The sequence below is a fragment of the Tripterygium wilfordii genome, chromosome 2, assembly GCF_013401445.1.
Source record: "Tripterygium wilfordii isolate XIE 37 chromosome 2, ASM1340144v1, whole genome shotgun sequence".
NCBI classification, from domain to species: Eukaryota; Viridiplantae; Streptophyta; class Magnoliopsida; order Celastrales; family Celastraceae; genus Tripterygium; species Tripterygium wilfordii.
This window is the reverse complement of record NC_052233.1, coordinates 200669-218988: the sequence shown is the minus strand read 5'-3', so window position 1 is coordinate 218988 and position 18320 is coordinate 200669. Positions and strand designations below refer to the sequence as shown.

The following is an 18320-nucleotide window of genomic DNA, read 5'->3' as shown; positions in this document are numbered from 1 at the left end:
CAGTATTGATTGTCAGGTTGTCAAATTGTTACATATGCAGAGCCAATAATGCAAAATCCTCAAGTGCTCATGCATTGGATTCTTCAGATCTTTTGTCCCCCCCGCTCCCCTCTTTCACTTTATATACATCTAGAGAGAGAGAGACAGACAATGTGAGAGAGAGAGTAAATGGGTTACATATATATTGGTCTGGTGAAGACTAAAAGACACGAATTATCACTTATTTCTCAATATTATTTGTTATAAAGGTCTCTATTATGATGACAAAGTTAAATTAGGGATGAGAGAAGAAAAAAGAAAATAACCTAAAAAATGAGGAAATGATGATTGATTGGTGACATGCATCACAAGCTTAACATAATAGAATTGCAAGAAAAAAAAAATGAAAGTAATTGGTGTAAGCAATGGGCATTAAATTCAACCCTATTTCTATTTGCAATCATTAATTCCTTCCACCCTGTTTCTTACCAACCAAAACATTTCATTCTCAATTACCAATAAACCAATCACACTCCCAATTAAATAGTAAATATATGTTGGAATCAACTTACTCTCTTCATTTATCCTAAGTGAGTCAAAACATAAATACTCCCTCCTTCCCAATTTATTTATCATCCTTTGAAAATCCAACTTTTTAAGGGGACATCATTTAATGCAATTCAACTACACAAAATAACCATGTTATTCCAAATTTACCCTGATTTATGACAGTATTTTTTTTTTCTTGAAACAAGAATAATTAAAATTACAAGGGTAATTTTAAAATACAACAACAAAATTGTTAATCAATGAAGAAAACTAACACTAGTTTTGAGACGTCCCAAAATAGAAAGAATGACTAAGAAAATGGGACTAAGGGAGTATTTTTTATCATTTTAAATTTATGTTTTCCTGTTGGGGCTCTAGAGTTACCATTTATTTCTTTTGTGGTTGCCCTAGCTTTTTCTCTCTTTTTTTTTATTTTTTTTTTACTGTTTTCAAATTTCAAAGGAAATATAGTTTTTCTTTTGAAGATCAACTAAAGATGGTAAAAGAAGAAAAGTAAAGATAATATTACCGTGTAGCTGAACTACCATGATAAAATGAGTTATCTTGTGAATGAAATCAAATATTACTTTTTGACTTTATTTAGATATCTCCATGTTCAACCACAACCACTTTCGAATGATGTAGAGTTTTTATTTACTTTCTTCCTATATTTTCCACCTTTTTTTTTTCCTCTCACCTTCTTCATAAATGTTTTTAGCGAATAGTATCATGTTGATTGTGCTAATTTGATTATTCATTCAATCAATAATATTATGGGATTTTAATGATTTAATTTAAGTTAATTTGTTGCTAATTCCCCACCTATATTTTATATAAATAGGAACATTCTGTAAATGTAAAAAAAAAAACAAATAATATAATATATAGTTGGAGATGGAGATGGCTTTTGAGAATGAACATATGTGAAATGCCACTAATGATATCAAAAGACCCTCCACTAGAATTTTTTACTTATGGCACAAGATGCCGAGGAGCATGTCAACCAAGGAGCCACCTCGGCCACTGATCAAGGCAGAGCCGAGGTGTCCATCCAAGAAGAAAACAGGTTGAGGAGCCAACATAAGGCACGATAATCAGTATCTTGATAATACCGAGATACCCTACTGAGTATACCATCTTAGAAGCCTGGGTGGACAAACACCATGGAAACTCAGAGTTCTGAAGGAAATCAATTCCATCTAAGAAAGGAATTAGGATGCGATTCACCATCCTGTAAATCCGCCTAAGACTCAAGGAAGAATATATCTACTCTTACCAAAGTTAGAACTATCCAACTTATACAAAAGGGGACCTCCAGCATCAGGTAAAACATCTTGAACCCTACAATCTTATTAATTAGCTACTTGAGCTAGAGACCTCTGAGCATCAAGTATTCCTCTACTGAATGCATGTTGAATTGACCATTAGCGAGGTCCCCCGAGCATATGCGCCCCCTTAATTAGCTCATGTTTTCCCCTTGTGCAAGTCATCCTTAGCATGATCGATGACACTTTCTGACATCAATCGTACCCCTTGAAACGTCACTAAGACCAATTTAGTTTTGGAATTGTCACCGCTATAAAATCATAACTTTAATAAAAATCAATTTTTCATAATTAATAAAAAAAAAAAAGGAAAGAGAGATTGAAGAAGTGTTGATTAAAGTTAGTGAGATTAAGTTCAACAAAGATATCATAATTAATAAATTTATAAATAATGAAAGCAAAACATAAAAAGATTCCAAGTCCAATATATGATATTTGTTAGTGGAGTGGGCGTTCAATAAATCGAAATGATGGGTGGGTCTCATATTTGATAAGGAATCACCTTCAATACTCATTTTGTTATTATTTAATTTTAGTAGAATTAGTTATTTAGCTATTAAAAGGGAAACTAATTATACATGCATTCATTGCAAAACCCACCATGGACATGACATTTTGGATTGGGACACAATTACAATTACATGCATGCATTCTAAAACCCATTTCAACACGTCTCATATATACTTTTCTCCCTCACCTAGACAACCCTCCCCCACTTCTTACTAATTATATATGCCCGCAGAGAAAAAAATATGCAAATATCTTTTATAAAAGAAGAAGAAGAAGAAGAAGGATGTAGGTGGTTTGGTTTCTAACTAGCTAGTACATGGTTTTAGGTTAATCGTCCTAATTCTTGTTACTTTACGTACCAAAAGCTTGGACTATTCATTCTATTCCGGTATAATGTACTATATATCCAATTGATCGGTATATATAGCATATAGGCATGTATGTATATATATATGTGGAGGCGAGCTACTACTCAACACTATGAGTATGATGATGGTTTGAAGAAGATTGGAAAGAGAGAGAGAGATCTGTAAGACTCTCTATTGCTTCTAAACGAAGGCATTTGGACAAGATTGAATCGATTTAGACTTTTCAAGTTTTCTTCTGGGGTAGAAGTCAACTAAAGCAAAAACCCATTTCAACACGTCTCATATATACCTACACACACACACACATATTTCTGGTGTGGTACTAGAAAATACATAAAATTTTATGTATGAGTATGAGGAATATATAGGGTAAATGCATGGATGGTTTGACTGTAACTTGTGGAATTCTTAACATCTAATTGGTTATTTGCAGGAGAATGACAAACGTCTTTGCTTGAATTGACCAAGGGCCCCTTCCACTTTCATAAATTCATATTTAACCCTCATTTTTTTTAAAAATATTTTACTTCCATTATTTGATTTATCAAAATTAAAAAATATATATATATATATCTCAAACAACAAAATAAAATTATGTCATATGCCGGGCCTTGCACAAAGTAACTAGGAATAAATTGTTGTCTTAGAATTAATATAAAGAACACTTAACTATAAAAAGCTTATATTTTAATTTAATTTAAATGATCGAAACAATAAAAAATGTACTGTATGTTTTATGTCGGTCATTAAACCTGGGATTTTGAAGAATTCTAGGTGGACCAGGGTTCAACAATGTCAGCTTAATTTGTCCATGGCACTTGTGTTTCTATAAACTTCGGCTGCCTGCAATATTCCACAGGAATTAGGGCTCTTTATTACGTACCTACTTTTCCTAGACCCTATAAAACAAGTCAATATTTTGCAGCTTATGATTATTATTAAAAATAATAATTATACTTTTTCATGATTATGTTCTCCCAATCCTGGATATTAATTTCATATTTCCTTGATTAAATCAATGAAGTAATTGGTAATTATTGAGATTGAGATCATACGTTAACATATCTTTGAAATTTATATACAGTGTTAAATGTGATTTATGTAGATACATGTATAGTTATAGACTTATAGTTATGCATGCATAACACAATTATATCCAATATTCTCTTTGTTTGTCCTAAAAAAATCAAATAAATACAAAAATAAATGGAATATTAGTTTTTTTTTATTTGGGGTATAAATTGATGGAATGAGTGAAATCATGCAATTAATTCTTCTCATCATACGTCGTTTTAACTGTTTAAATCATGTAAATGACACGACACATTTCATATGCAAGAGCAAGAGGTAACTACATACTATATATATGATATGACTATGCTCAAATCTATGCAATATATACTATGTTTTATCCCAAATAGAAAGCAAAAAAACAGAAGAAGGAATAGAGGATCTTGGATTAATAATAAATTGCTCTTAAAAGCTGCAGGTTTAAACACATGTTTCAAAACTGAAATCAACTTTGCTTAGAAAATTGTGAAATATTATTGATTTGAATTGATTAGCTAGGCTCTTAATTAACCACAACCGGCACCATTACTACACCATTATTGGTGGAAGGAAGGACCACTAATATTAGCAGTTAGCACACCAAGTATAAGTATAAATTGGGTTGTGCATATCTTTTTCAAATTTTTATATCAACACCACCTAATTTATCAGGTACTGTATTTAACCAGAGTAGGTGTAGGACAGGACAATCCAAGTGTATATATATATATGGGTTAAATGGTTTCTTTTAACTATGAATTTTAGACCCAGAAAGACCTATGCCTATGGTGGCTGACGGCAACAAGAGATGCCAAACCAAACAAGTGAAACACCACCTCCATTTTATATCTTTAACCATTAAAAATAAAAAAATAAATTAAAAACCCATAAATGGAATGCCAACGAAAATAATGAAATCTTATTATGTATAGATACATACATAACTGAAAATGAATATATAAAATATACAATAAAATGGTGAATGTGATATTGAAAGTGCAAAAGTAGAGTCCAATAAACAATAATTATATTTATTTATTTAACAACTACAGTATCTGTTTTACTGTTACTTTCTCTCTCCTCTTCTTTTTCCAGTTCTCATGCAAAACGACGACGCACTCAGAGCTGGCAAGATTCCCTTCCTGTCCTCCACCTCTCCTCTTTCTTTCTTTCCCTAGATTTTTCCCCAGAAACAAACGCCCACCCCACCTCTTCAATTTACTAACTTTTCTGTATTTTCGTTTCGTTTTCCTAATTTATTTTGTGGGTTCTGATTTTGTTTTATGGGTTGTACCAGCTCCAAGCTGGATGATCTACCGGCGGTCGCACTGTGCCGTGACCGCTGCAAATTCCTCGATGAGGCAATTCACCTGAGATTTGCTTTTGCCGAGGCTCACCTCGCCTATGTCCAGTCGCTCAAGGTTATTGGAGCTTCCTTGCATAACTTTATCGAGCAAGATTTCAATGGCGGAGCTGGGGAGTTTTTTCCCTCGCCGAAGCTCAATCTTCCTCCGAAAAGAAAAGGAGATCCGATTGGTGAAGAGGGGGCCAATTCTTCTCATGGAAAAGCTCTTCACTCCCACTCAAATTCCGGCTCTCACCTCAATTTCCACTCAGATTCTGAGGATGATGAAGACGATTCAGACGCTCACTCGCTTCACCACTCTGGACACTCCTCTCCGCTGCATCACACTCAAATTGGAGACTACGATATGATTCCGAACCAAGAGGCTGTGGAGGCGTATCCTGGTGGATTTCCGGGCGGGTTTATGCAAATGAACTATATGAAGAAACATACCACGCCGTCGGTTGTGTACCAACAGAAACCTATGAGTCCCGAAACTGTTTATTACGGCGAATCTTCTGCTTCTACGTCCTATAAGCAGCAGTATCCGTACTCAGCCGACAATTCTAATCAGTATTCTTCCTTTGGGTATCCGAATTATGGGGGTGGCGGTGGATATTATGGCTCGGCGGAGCCTCCCTACGGATCCTCTCCTCGGATTCAGGCAGAAGCTTCTTCTTCAAAGCCGCCACCGGCGCCGCCTTCTCCACCTAGAGCATCAGCTTGGGATTTCCTGAATCCGTTCGAGGGCTATGACAAGTATTATTCAGCATACACGCCGAGCCGGGACTCGAAGGAAGTGAGGGAAGAAGAGGGGATTCCTGATTTGGAAGACGAGGAGTACCAACACGAGGTTGTTAAGGAAGTACATGGTGATCAGAAGTTTGTTGCTGACGGTGGCGGGCCAAGGAAGCACTCAAAATCTGCAGTGGAAGAAGAAGATGAGGATGAGGAGGTGGGCAGTGGTGGTGGGGAGGCGTCTCTTTACCAGACAAGGCCTAGTGTTGAAAGTAGAGGGATGGAGTATGAGGTGCACGTCGTGGAGAAGAAGGTTGTGGATGATGAGAGGGCAGAAGAGCGTGCCAGAGGTGGCAATGCTGGTAGAGGTAGAGTGAGAGACGTGTCTGAGGTGGCAGTGGAAATCAAGTTTCAGTTTGAGAGAGCGTCGGAGTCCGGCAATGAGATTGCGAAGATTCTTGAAGTGGGAAAGCTCCCCTACCAGCGTAAACACAGTGAGTATTGGGATTGGTGTAGGACCAATGTTACCCACAATTATTTTTATATTCTGAAAGCCAAAAAAAAAGTCTTACTCTTTCCGTATTTGCTTGCTTGATCTGTGACAATTCCGTGAAGTTATCTTTATTTTTTGCTGCTTAATCTAATATTCTAGCTTAAGAACACCTGATTTGATGTTTGTTTGTACTAAATTTGGCGTTGTTTAGTTGGCCATTAACATGAAATTTATGAATGTGTGAAGCAGTCTCTTCCAAGATGTTGCATGTGGTTACTCCCTCACTATCAGTGATATCCTCACAACCATCTACTTCCAAAGCTGTTGAGTCATCATCCTCCACTGACAAGGCTACTCCGGCATATTTGGAAATTGAGGAAGAACTGGCAATCAGGACAAAAAATCTTTCCTCCACTCTGCAAAAGCTTTACCTTTGGGAGAAGAAACTGTATAATGAAGTTAAGGTATGTTCTGTTGTTGACTAATTCAATGTCTCTCTACACTGCTTGACATGCTTCAAGTTGTTCAATGCTATTGAATTTATGAATCAATTTATAACTTTCCTACCATGCATTGTATGCTTGTTGCTTTCCAATTTTGCTATTATTCTTTTTTCCAGGCTGAGGAAAAGATGCGGGTAGTTCATGACAGAAAATGTGAAAAGCTGAAGCGTTTGGATGAAAGAGGTGCTGAGGCTCATAAGGTTGATTCAACGCGTAGCTTAATAAAAAGTCTATCAACAAAAATGAGAATTGCAATTCAAGTCGTTGACAAGATTTCAGAGACCATAAATAAGATTAGGGATGAAGAGCTATGGCCACAGCTAAATGAATTAATTCAAGGGTATGTGAAGTAAAATAGCTACTGTTTACTCTCGCTTTCCTTCTTTTCTTTTTTGATGTGCTTCACGCACTTGTATCATATGTATTGTGTCATTCTTGTTTGTTTATATATTTTTATCTGTGTGTATTTTCTCATATCACAGGCAATTTCTTTCCTCAACTTATTCATATTTGTGTCATATATTTCTTTTTGAAGGTCCTCATATGGAACATGATTAAACCTTGGTAGCAGGAGCAGTCCTCGTAAAACCAAATCTATCTACTTTAGTAATGTACTTGCATATATTATATGCTGTTGATACCATTAAGCTCAAATTTCATTGGATCAAGAAGACAGCCTGATGTTTGAATGCAATGAAAATACTAAGGTGCATAATTTTGCCTTTTTGAAGTTATACTTCGGAACTGGTACGTTGTATTAGGGACTGCAATAAGGTATGATGGATTAGTCTAGGACTGACGATTTGAACTTTATGCAATGGGCGTGTGAGGATTTCTGTTTCTGGTAATAAGCATGAGGGTTTTGACTGTTGCCGGGGTAGGAATTCAGCTATGATTGCTTTGGTGTAAGGGTTTCATGATGATGATGATGCTTTGGTGTAAGCTAATAAAGCTACCACTACTGTTAGATGGGCTGCGCAGTGGAATAACTAATCAGGAGTGAGAGTGGTTCATGGAACAGGCATGAGGCAAATAAAGGAGGGGCCTAGAGTGCGAAATTATGGTTTAGTTCCCTTGATGGGCTGGGATCTTTTTGTAGTATGGGAAATTAGGTTTGGTTTTCATTAAAATTGGCAACGAAAAGAAGCCATTGCTATTGCTGTTGGGACTTGGGAGGTGGGTTTTTCTTTTTCCTCTCTACTTTTCTCATGTGGCAGCTTGAGTTGGGGGTGGCTGCTCCTTGCAACCTTTGAACTCTTGTGTGTTAACCCACTTCTATCAGAACCTTATCAGTTTGTCTTGAGTGATTAGGATAAAATTTTCCTAACGACCATTGTTGGGCATAGGAGTGGAATTTGTGTAAGTGACCATACGATTAATGGCTCTGTGTTCATATGTATTGTTAACGTGGTTGACAACCTTCTTTGGGTTGTTAAAATTTTAAAATAAGTATTTGCTGCACGCCCCTCTCTCGCATCAAGATTTTACTCAATTTAACTGTCAATTGTGGAGGTAAAAAAGCACCTATATTTCATATATTGTGACGAGTCCTTTTCCATTAAATTCAAATTTATGAAAGAAATGGTGCTTACGGAGGATTTCAAAACATCTTTGCCGCCTCTGAAAATTATTGGAACTTTGGAAGCATCATTATGAATTTATGATAGTTTATGTGATACAGGTTGATGGTAATGATTGTCCTCGTCATCATAGTGGATAGGCCCATCACAAGGATTTTGAGTCTAACATCGCTGTCTTGTAATATTGGATCAACGACTAATTTCTTATTTTTAAAAATGAAATGCGGATTTTTAGCATTTTACAACTGGCTTGATATATGCATATAAGGCCCTCTAATTCACAATGGCAGTATGGAGAAACTAATATCTGACTTAGCTCAAGGAAGACTTCCGACTTGTGAGGATGATGTCTTCGAATTTTGAATTTATACCAAAGGGTTGTGAGTTTTCTTCGATGCTTACATGTTTGACATCCTTATCTGTTACATGTTTGCACAACAAATTCTTGTGCATTTAGCTCTTTGATGCTTATCTGTTACATTCTTGTGATTTTGCTTTTATTATGAAAACCTGTGGGTTTATTTCTGTTAATGGATGGCTCATAAATTCTATACTTTGTGATTCCAATGATCTTGTGCATTTGTGTGACATGTGGTTAGTTTTGTTTGCTAATTTTTTTTCTCCTATGGTGTCTGGTGATGTCTTCAGGTTAACTAGGATGTGGCAAGGTATGCTTGAATGCCATCATACTCAGTCCCAAGCTGTGAGAGAAGCCAGAAATTTAAGTCGCCTTGGTAGCAGCAGGAAGTTGAGTGATGCTCACCTTGAAGCCACTTTGCGGCTTGAACATGAGCTTCTAAACTGGACTTTTAGGTTCTCCAGTTGGATAAGAGCTCAGAAAGGTTATGTGAGAGCCCTGAATAACTGGCTTATGAAATGTCTTCTTAATGAGCCAGAAGAGACAGAAGATGGCAGACCACCCTTTTCACCTGGTAGGATAGGAGCGCCCCCCGTGTTTGTGATATGTAATCAGTGGTCTCAAGCTTTAGACAGGATATCTGAGAAGGAAGTGGTTCAGTCCATGCGCATTTTTGCCATGAGTGTGTTTCAGCTCTGGGAACATGACAAGCTTGCAATGCGGGAAAGGATGATGGCAAACAATGATTTAGAGAGGAAAGTAAGGAACTTGGATAGGGAGGATCAGCGCATACAAAAGGAGATTCAAATGCTCGATAAAAAAATAATTCTGGCTGATGGGGGTAACAGTCTTTCTGTATCTGGACATGCTGTATTTCAAAGTGACACTAGCAGTGGTAATCTGCAGGGGAGTTTGCAACGCATTTTTGAGGCCATGGAGAGATTCACAGCTGACTCCATGAAAGCATACGAGGAACTCTTGCAACGCAGTGAAGAAGAAATGCATGCGCAAGAAAGTGAGAGTGATTCATAGGGCTTTGTATCTAAATGCTTTCTCAGTATCTTCAGCTTGTAGTGTCATCAAGAAATTCTGGACTCTGAGGATGTTTACCGCGCTGCATCACAATGTTCCAGAAAGCAGGCTTGGTCGAATATATGTGAACTACCCACTGATTAAGCCCCATTATGAACTGCTCAGCTGGGTGCTTGTCTTTTGCCTGGAGAAAGTCTGTTGTGCCTAGTACAAAATGTTGTGTACCAACTCAGGAGTGTAAAAGATCTCGTGTCAAAACTAGCACTAGCGCATTGGTGAAGGTGAAGCACCTTATTTGTTTGATGATGCAGATACTGAAGCCGATACTGGGACATCATGCCCACAAATAAGTCATTCGTGACTCAAACCGTGGCCCTGAAGCGATTGTGCTTGGTCTAAAGAGGTTTGAGATCCTGCTTCTGCAGATGAAAAGGGTGCAGGGAAAGTGAAAAACTCATCTTCAAAAATTCACAGGATAAGCAGATTTCTTCGAAGTTTTGTAGGTTAATTGGGCTGACGCAAGTCATCGATTAGCCCAAATATCTTATGTTGTTGTATAATAGAATAATACTAGGATTTGAGAATTTCAAATGTGTGAAGATTGTAAAAAGAAACATATACATCTTTCCACCTCAAAACTTGGTATATATGATGGGCGCTATTTTGTTTTTCTGGATTTAACAACTCCATATAAATTTGTAGAAAGCGTGTGGAATTCCAAGCACACGAATTAAATATTAAGGTATCCTCTGGCCCAAGAGTATTTGGTCTGGTCAACAACACTACAATCTCTGAATCTTGAGATGCTGCTTACAAATTTTAACTTTTTTTTTTTATGGCTATGAAATCTAAAATTTTCCAATTTATATGGTGAGTAATCTTGTATGACAGGCAACGGGGCTTTCAAAATTTGTACACTTAGAAGAGAGGAGAGGGGTTTCTCATTGTCTTGAGAAAGAAGATCCTCAGAAGTGGAATGAGAATTTATTTGCTAGCTGTTACTTATGTGGATCTCCAGTCTCAGAATTAAGGCATCGGAACCGTGCGAATATTGACTGCAACCTACTTTTTCTATGAGTTCATATCTATCTCCACAGTAATTTTTATTCTTTTTGTTTCGTGAAATTAGCTTCAACGAGCAAATGCCTCATTGCCTTGGTATATGGATAAAGTTTGTTTATTAAAAAGCCAGTGCCTCAGTATAAAAGCATGTTTCCCAGGTGCTGTATTGACTGTGTGAAGGACTTCAGGGGATGTTGTCTTTGAAATGCACAACTGCCCCTCGACTTAGACCTGTTCTGCTCGGGCATCAAAGATACGAAAAATGGCATGTATATCAAGATTCAAATTTGCAAACAGAATTGACAATTTGATGCCATAAGCCATATCATATCATCCAAGATCAAAAGCAGGTATTCCTTGTGAATTCATCAGATAAATTATTTCTTTGACAATGCTAAGGATTTTATGTTAACCAAGATAATGTAATAGTTAAGGATCTTCATAGTTAACTATGTTAATGTAATAGCTAAGGATTTTCCTTGTTAACCAAGATAATGTAATAGCTAAATGGACTACTGCAAGTAACAAAGTTCATAAATAACTCTTTAGTTCATGCTCTCTAGAAATGAACAGGAAGTTCTTGTTCTGAATGACTAACCAGGCCAGGCACCCTTCTTTCCTTTTTTTGTAATTCCTTCCAGTCCCACAGGAGGGTATATAATTAGCACCAGTGACGATGCAAACAGCAGGCATATTTGTTCTGATCATTTTAAACTGAATAACTAAGAAGCAAAGAAAATAAGGGAACAATCAAATGCACCCTTCTCTTTTTTTTTTTTTTTTTCAGTTTGATAAGGTACATCATATTAACCAGAAAACTAGGTACTAGAGTAACATATTTGAAGTGGTTCAAAAACTGCATTACTAGACTCATATCGATATACCGCTGCATCTTTCATCTTCTACCATAGAATCCTGAAAACAAAGTCCTATCCGAAACCACATCGTAGAGTGGCACCTTCATCATACTTTTCTCCGTTCTAAGTTGGGAATCCAATAATTTCAATGGCAGCATTCAACAGTCAAGTGCACTGACCATAATTGCCAAGCTAAGATAAATAACATTCCAAAAAAAAAAAAACTCAAATAAAATACAGAGTGCTTAATCAATTACAATAACCGAACACTCGCCAAGAAACAGAAGTACTGTTTGTCAAAATGAAACCAAAATCTAAGCACCTTGATTCATAAATACTGAAAGTTCTACAGGTTTACTAAGCTAGCAAATAAAAAAGAAAGGACAGAATCAAAAAAAGACAATGCCTTAAACAAATTACCATGACCGGGGAATCACCCAAATAGCGGGTGGCACTATAAGCCCAGAAGAATTTGACTTGTAAAGTGGCTCCACAATTCCATCCTCCAATTTGAACACGCCCGGTTCAATATTTACAGATCTATGATCTGTATAATATATACGATTTCCTTTGTAGCCAAAGTCAAGCGGATTTGAGAGAGAAAATGATTGATTCCTACCCAAAAACTCTGCATCCCCTTCAAAAGTGTCTACTTGTATCCAACATGGCTTTGATCCACTCCTCGTATCCAGCTTATGTATTTCAAAGTAAAAGGAGCCATACGAAACACCCTGATAAAGGTTATCAAGAGTCTTATATCCATCTTCTCCCTCAATAACAATGGGTTCTGCTAGTTTGACATGATCTTCCTCCTTACCCTGAGGTTTTGCTGCCTGCAAGATTCTAAATAATTCCCCCTGCACTCCACTAGATACCAAAGCAGTTGTGTATAAGGGGGAGACTGTTGATGAGGGCATGACTGGTGAGAGACCCATTGCCATAAATCTCAGTCAGTGTAGGTTCAGAAACAGTGAGGTCACAAGCAAAAATCTCTCCTCTTGCTGATACAACGTAGAACTGTCCCTTGAAATAAATTGCATCCATATAAAATTTAGGATTTCGGTCTATATCATACCTCAAAGCTCCATCATAAATAAATTGCATCCATATAAAATTTAGGATTTCGGTCTATATCATACCTCAAAGCTCCATCATCAATGTAGCTCCAAGCTTCATCGCCCACCTTGCAAAAAGCCAGCTTCTTGTGTCCATAAATAAATAGAACAAAGCAATCCGAGGCTGTAGGAATTGTTGATAAGATTACTTTGCCAATGCAAAAGTTAAACCTCGCCAACTTGCCATCCATATTAAAGTTAAAGCCATTTATAATAAAAGACCCAAGATTATTTAGCTCCAACATATCAATCTGAGGAAGGTCGATGCAAGTGTCGGAGAAAGGATTCAATAGGTATATGTCAATGTCATCGTCAATCATGACAACCCACCCTTGATAGGATCCAATACAAATTTCTCTGAGTGGAACACTGATTTGGGGTAAGAAATCTTGTTCTTTAGCAATGTCCTTGCCAACTACGAAGGCAAGGTGTCTTGATTGGGAAGTAGTACCAGAGACAATTAGACAAGGAGAATCCATAGGGGCATAGCGGCTAAGGTATGTTACTGCCACACTGGACCACGATCTGCATACACAAGCAAATCGATAATAATCTTTACCAATAATTAGTTTTTGCAGGATTAGCTGTAGGGCATCCAGAGGGAGTTCAGCCCAGTCTCTCATGGCTAGATCCGGTTGTGTCCGTGAGCTTGTAATAGACCCTGACCGACTTGGCGCCATGGGGAAGCTCGGTTGAAGCAGCACGAAGAAGATGAGAGGAATGAAAAAGAGGAAGAAGAATAAGTTAGGGTAGAATTGAAGAAAAGCGTAGCAGGGTACCCGCACGTTGCCGCGGGCATATATTTTTTTTTTTAGTATGGTTAGGGGAGATTAATCTTGATTAAATGACATATTACATTAATGATAGTTTATTTTTACTCAATTATGAAGGTATGATATAAATTTTATAATTTTCAATTTCTCTCAAAGGGAATTTGAAAAGGCATATTGGGAATGGATTTCATAAACAATCTAATGTTCTTTGGGAAATTGTGTTCTGATACTCGTCAAACTAACACTCAAGATGATTTTAAACAAACTAAAACAAACATTTTTGATTTTTTTGGTTTATTTGGACTGGTCAACTGTTCAATGCCGGACAAACCCATTTCAATATATAGTAATGTCAGCTAAGAATCTCCCTTATGCTATATATTTTCCTTGTGTGTTTATTGGCTACCGCAAAACCCTAAGAAGCCATGAACTCACGTACGTTTATGTATCATGTCCATGCTCTTCTCAATGCCAACGACTCTTGCGAAGAAAAGGTTTAGTTCAAGTTACAGCTCATTAATTATTAATCAACGACTTACAAATTAATGAGTAATGCATATATAAGAAGGGTTGTTTGTATCGAGATTTTCTAATTGTTTGGCTGATAAATTAATGGCTCCAAACATATTTTCCATAGATTGTTGGTTCATTGACTTCTCAGTCCATTAACTTCCTCAGCAGGTGAAGAGACTTCAAACAAGTATTACTCTCCAGCATGAGCTGCAATTGCATTAGAATTAATTACATCTCCGGCTCAGAGAGCTAACACAGAGAAATTATATTGGCATGCATCTGTTAAAGACTATAGAAATGGACTCTATTAACCAATCCATTAAATTCAAACCCATACACGTTAAACGATCTCTATAAGCACCGGAGCAAGTGTTAAATGATCTCAACTATACTGGGGGGTTCTACTCTATCCTGGGTGATGCTAAGCAACTACCAGTTGATGCTTCTCAGAATCAAGTGGAGACATCTTGCCATGTATTTTAGCACTGTCCATGGAAAATCTCTGCAGGTCACAAGAATTCGGGGTTGTCACCAAAGTCAGCTTGCCAACTTTCTGCATAAAAAATTCACCATATCTGGTGCCATGCTAGCTCTCGTATCATGTCTTTCCTGAACAACTGAACCCCTGCAGAAAATAAACTTCACAGATCAGTAATACACCAGAGAACTATATATGCAAGTCATGGCACATAACTTTTTTAGAGAGGGAGAGAAGGAGAAAGAGGAGTACTAGTGGAAGTCAGCAGCTGCACAATAAAAAGAACTTTAATTAAGCATATGTATTAGAATATTAGATAACGAACATTAGGCAGGACTCAAGAAATTATTATCTGTTGATCGAAACATATGGTGACTATATAAACATACCTGATCAACGCCAAGATGAGTGTTGACACTTGCGCAGCAAGCTATGCCTGTAAGGTGGCTGTTTTCTCTGCAACGAAACACATGAGATGAGTTCTCACACCAAATAGATGACTGGCTGGCACAAAAGAAGTAATTAATCGACTGAAAGTAGAATACTAATAATATTAGTAAATGAAAAGCTTAAGGGTAACAAAGTGACATCAATACTCTCCTTATATGGCTTAAAACAGATTAAGAGGGCGAGGCGGAAGAAGCAGTCAAGTTGCTAGCAAACATAGAACTAAACCTAGACCTACAAAGATCTAAAATCCTCCAAATTTTACTAGAACAACTTCATGTGAATGCTTAGAAAACAAGAATGACCTTACTTTAGAGACAGCATGAGCACCTCCAACAACCATCGAAATGCAACATCTTAGTAGACTTAATCACCCAAGTATAGAAAGAGCAAAAAATTTGCAAAATCAACGTCTCACAAAGATCTAGTAGCGAAGATGAGGAACAAAAGTCCAGGAGCAACTGCAGAACAACCAAAAGAAAAAAAGAGGACAATCACACATCAATAAATTCATGAAGCATGGCAAAGACCCACTGAACATTACACCCGTCTCGCAAAACAAACACGAAATACCTCCACACCCGTAAAATTGAGGATTGAAAATGGCACCCATGCTATGAACCACGCCAATCACCCGCAACAAATTGAACACTCGAGTCCGCAACAACTCAAAGCCCGTGCGAACAATTACTGTAGAAAATAGATAGGGGTAGAGGCAATAACAGGTGAGATTCGGGTTTAGAAAGAGGAGGGAAGAAAGGAAGAGGAGGCATAGGAGAGAGAATGCATGAATCGTGCAATGAACGAAAGAAGAGGCGTCCTGTAAGGAGATCAACAAGAGTAAGAAGATGCATGAACCGCAGAGATGCACATTGCACGTATGAACTGAAGGAGAATCTGTCTCGAGGAGAGACGACGTCGTTTAGGGCAATTGCACGACCACTAGAACCATAAAACGACGTAGTTTTGCTTATAGCGTGGAAAAAAATAGAAAAACTACAAATAGACGCATCGTAACCCGGGAAATTGATTGAGACGGCACAACAAAACAGAAAACTAAAAAAAAATAAGAAAGAGCCAGACGTGCGATTGCATCCCACCGCACAAAAAAACAATAAAAGCAGAGACAAAACGATGCCGTTTTGCTCCACCAATCGTTGGACAAAACGAAAACCACTCCTGAGAGTAGAAAAAAGCCATTGAACTCGTCACAGAATGACGCCTTTTCTATGAACTTTATATAATACTAGCGTCGTGCCCGCGCTTTGCGGCGGGGAGTTGGGTTGATGTATGAGACGGCGGTCATCGGCGGAGTTTCGAGAGGAGCTGCAACAAAAAAAATTCCAAGCTTCGAAAACGACGCCGTAGCACTGCGAAGGCAAAGGTAAAGGGAATAGGACAAACATACGAGTTGGGACCCGCGTTGTCAATTTTGCAGAAGATAAAAAAAATCATAAGTCGCGTAGACCCTTGAAACACACGGAACAGACGCGCGCGTGCAAAGCACGGGAACAACAAAAGCTATGCATCGTAAATTGTGTGAAACGACAGACACAATTGACTGATTGGGGTTGAGAAATTTATTGGGCTGTTCTTCGATCAAGGGAAGATTTTGTGATGGGCCTGAATTAAGTTGAATTGCTTGTGGCAATGGGCCTCAATTAACGACTGAATTATTTACTCGGAATATATTGTAGAAATTGAGTGCGATATTTTTTTGCAGAGAGAGTGGACCTTTTATTGCCCTGATTTGGTCCAATTGTTTAGGTGATGGGCGGAGGTTTTTTTCCTTATTTATTTGATTTTTTTATTGGCTGCATTAATAGTTGTGTTTTTATTAATGTCTTAGTTGGGCAGGTCAGGTACCTTATTAAATAATTTTTGAGGGTGGAATGATGATATTTTTTTGAGGGAAGGCATCCTGTAGTTATTGCGTTCGTTCCACTTTATCTTCCATTTTTCTTTGGACGTCCTATGCTTCGTGTTGTGATATGGTCATCGTGATTTGGTGAGGTTCGTTTGGTCGTCGTCATCGGCGTGAGTGATTTCATGACATTGTTAAGAATTGTTTAGGTTTTTTTTTTTTTTTTTTTTTTTCTCTCTCTTTGTGATTGTTAAAGTTGTTTATATATATATATATATTTTTTTTTTAAAATTCTGAGGGCTCTCTAACTATGTCTTTGTTTAAATTTGTTGTCTATTTTGTCTTTTTTTGGGCTAATTTTGTGCAAAATTTTGGTTCTTGGCGGTTAAGTTTCTATTTAATTGTATTTGTCGACGTTCTGGATTTTGTCTTTCCGATGTTCATGTTTGTGTCGTAATTTTTTGGTTGGTTGTAAGCCATAATTTTTTGGTTGATCGTTAATGGGTATTTCATTTTTTCTCGTCTATAGAATGAAATTTAAGTGCCGTTTTAGAGTCAATGTGCACCATCGTGGATTTTTTTTTCAGATGAGTACAAGAAATATGTCGGTGGGACAATCACGGTTCTTACTAACGTGTCTGGAAAGTTGGTGCAAGGAACGTTGCACTCGTATGCTTAAATATTATTTATCAATTGATGCTGAGCATGTTCATTTTAGATATTTGAGCAATTCATTTTTGTTTTGTAATGATCTACTGATGTTAAAGAAGAGAAAGATTATACGGAAATGGGCATCACTGGTCTTATGAAAGGGGCTGTCAATTTATACGCGTGTCATCCTTTTGTTGATGTGTTATCCTGCAATGTTTCGAAGGAACACGATCCATTTTTTGTGGTATATATTGTAATTGATTAGGTGATTGAATATTATTGTGTTAGAAATTATTGTCTCTCTTTTATTTAATAATTTGTTTTTGTACTTGGAAGTGTTCTTCGGAAAGTTCAATTTATGTGTATTTTTGACGTGGAAGTTTAGTTGGGGCGAGGACCAGATTCTCATTGAGGTTGGGTTTGCAGCGTGCTAGATCAGGTTTTAAATTAGATGATTATGCCGGTGCTTGTGATGAGACGGGGTTCTATTTGTTGCACACAAGGATGTATGAGGTACAATTGTGTAATTTTTGTCACTCTTTGTGTAATAATAATATTTCATATTTATAATATTCAATTTATAATGTTTGTTGTAGATGTGTCAAATTGTCGTCTGTGACAATAATGTTGGTGGTGGTGATGGAAAGTCTTCTACCAGTTTTTCAACAAATTATGGTCCCGGAGAATCTTAGAATTTGGAAGGAGTTAATTGTTTTCTCAATGTTAATAT

General features: G+C 37.2%; 2 protein-coding genes across 4 annotated transcripts; one reads left to right on the top strand and one right to left on the bottom strand.

Annotated features, from left to right (window-relative positions):
* Window positions 1–4938: 4938 nt before the first annotated feature.
* On the top strand, window positions 4939–10506 carry LOC120012669 (protein ALTERED PHOSPHATE STARVATION RESPONSE 1-like). Of its 2 annotated transcripts, none has more exons than XM_038864108.1 (4): window positions 4939–6358; window positions 6604–6821; window positions 6977–7200; window positions 9089–10506. In XM_038864108.1, exons 1-4 carry the CDS (start codon window positions 5065–5067, stop codon window positions 9828–9830), a joined length of 2478 nt encoding a protein of 825 aa, XP_038720036.1. In that variant the 5' UTR covers window positions 4939–5064; the 3' UTR covers window positions 9831–10506. The 2 variants fall into 2 exon arrangements, with proteins under 2 accessions (XP_038720036.1, XP_038720042.1); XM_038864114.1 differs by having other exon boundaries at window positions 4942–6358; window positions 6607–6821.
* Window positions 10507–11979: 1473 nt separating this feature from the next.
* Window positions 11980–13737, bottom strand: LOC120016750 (F-box protein SKIP23-like). Of its 2 annotated transcripts, XM_038869667.1 has the most exons (3): window positions 12889–13737; window positions 12740–12824; window positions 11980–12694 (listed from the first exon to the last, which is right to left on the bottom strand). In XM_038869667.1, the coding sequence occupies exons 1-3, from the start codon at window positions 13542–13544 to the stop codon at window positions 12617–12619; spliced, it is 819 nt and encodes a 272-aa protein (XP_038725595.1). In that variant the 5' UTR covers window positions 13545–13737; the 3' UTR covers window positions 11980–12616. The 2 variants fall into 2 exon arrangements, with proteins under 2 accessions (XP_038725595.1, XP_038725590.1); XM_038869662.1 differs by having other exon boundaries at window positions 11980–12824; window positions 12889–13734.
* Window positions 13738–18320: the final 4583 nt, after the last annotated feature.

Excerpts from the sequence above, each read along its gene's own strand:
- LOC120012669 (XM_038864108.1), top strand. The coding sequence starts at position 5,065 with ATGGGTTGTACCAGCTCCAAGCTGGATGATCTACCGGCGGTCGCACTG. Across the intron at positions 6,822-6,976 it reads AACTGTATAATGAAGTTAAG|GCTGAGGAAAAGATGCGGGT; the intron begins GTATGTTCTGTT and ends TCTTTTTTCCAG. Across the intron at positions 7,201-9,088 it reads CTAAATGAATTAATTCAAGG|GTTAACTAGGATGTGGCAAG; the intron begins GTATGTGAAGTA and ends TGATGTCTTCAG.
- LOC120016750 (XM_038869662.1), bottom strand. The coding sequence starts at position 13,544 with ATGGCGCCAAGTCGGTCAGGGTCTATTACAAGCTCACGGACACAACCG. Across the intron at positions 12,825-12,888 it reads ATTGATGATGGAGCTTTGAG|GTATGATATAGACCGAAATC; the intron begins GTATGATATAGA and ends TGGAGCTTTGAG.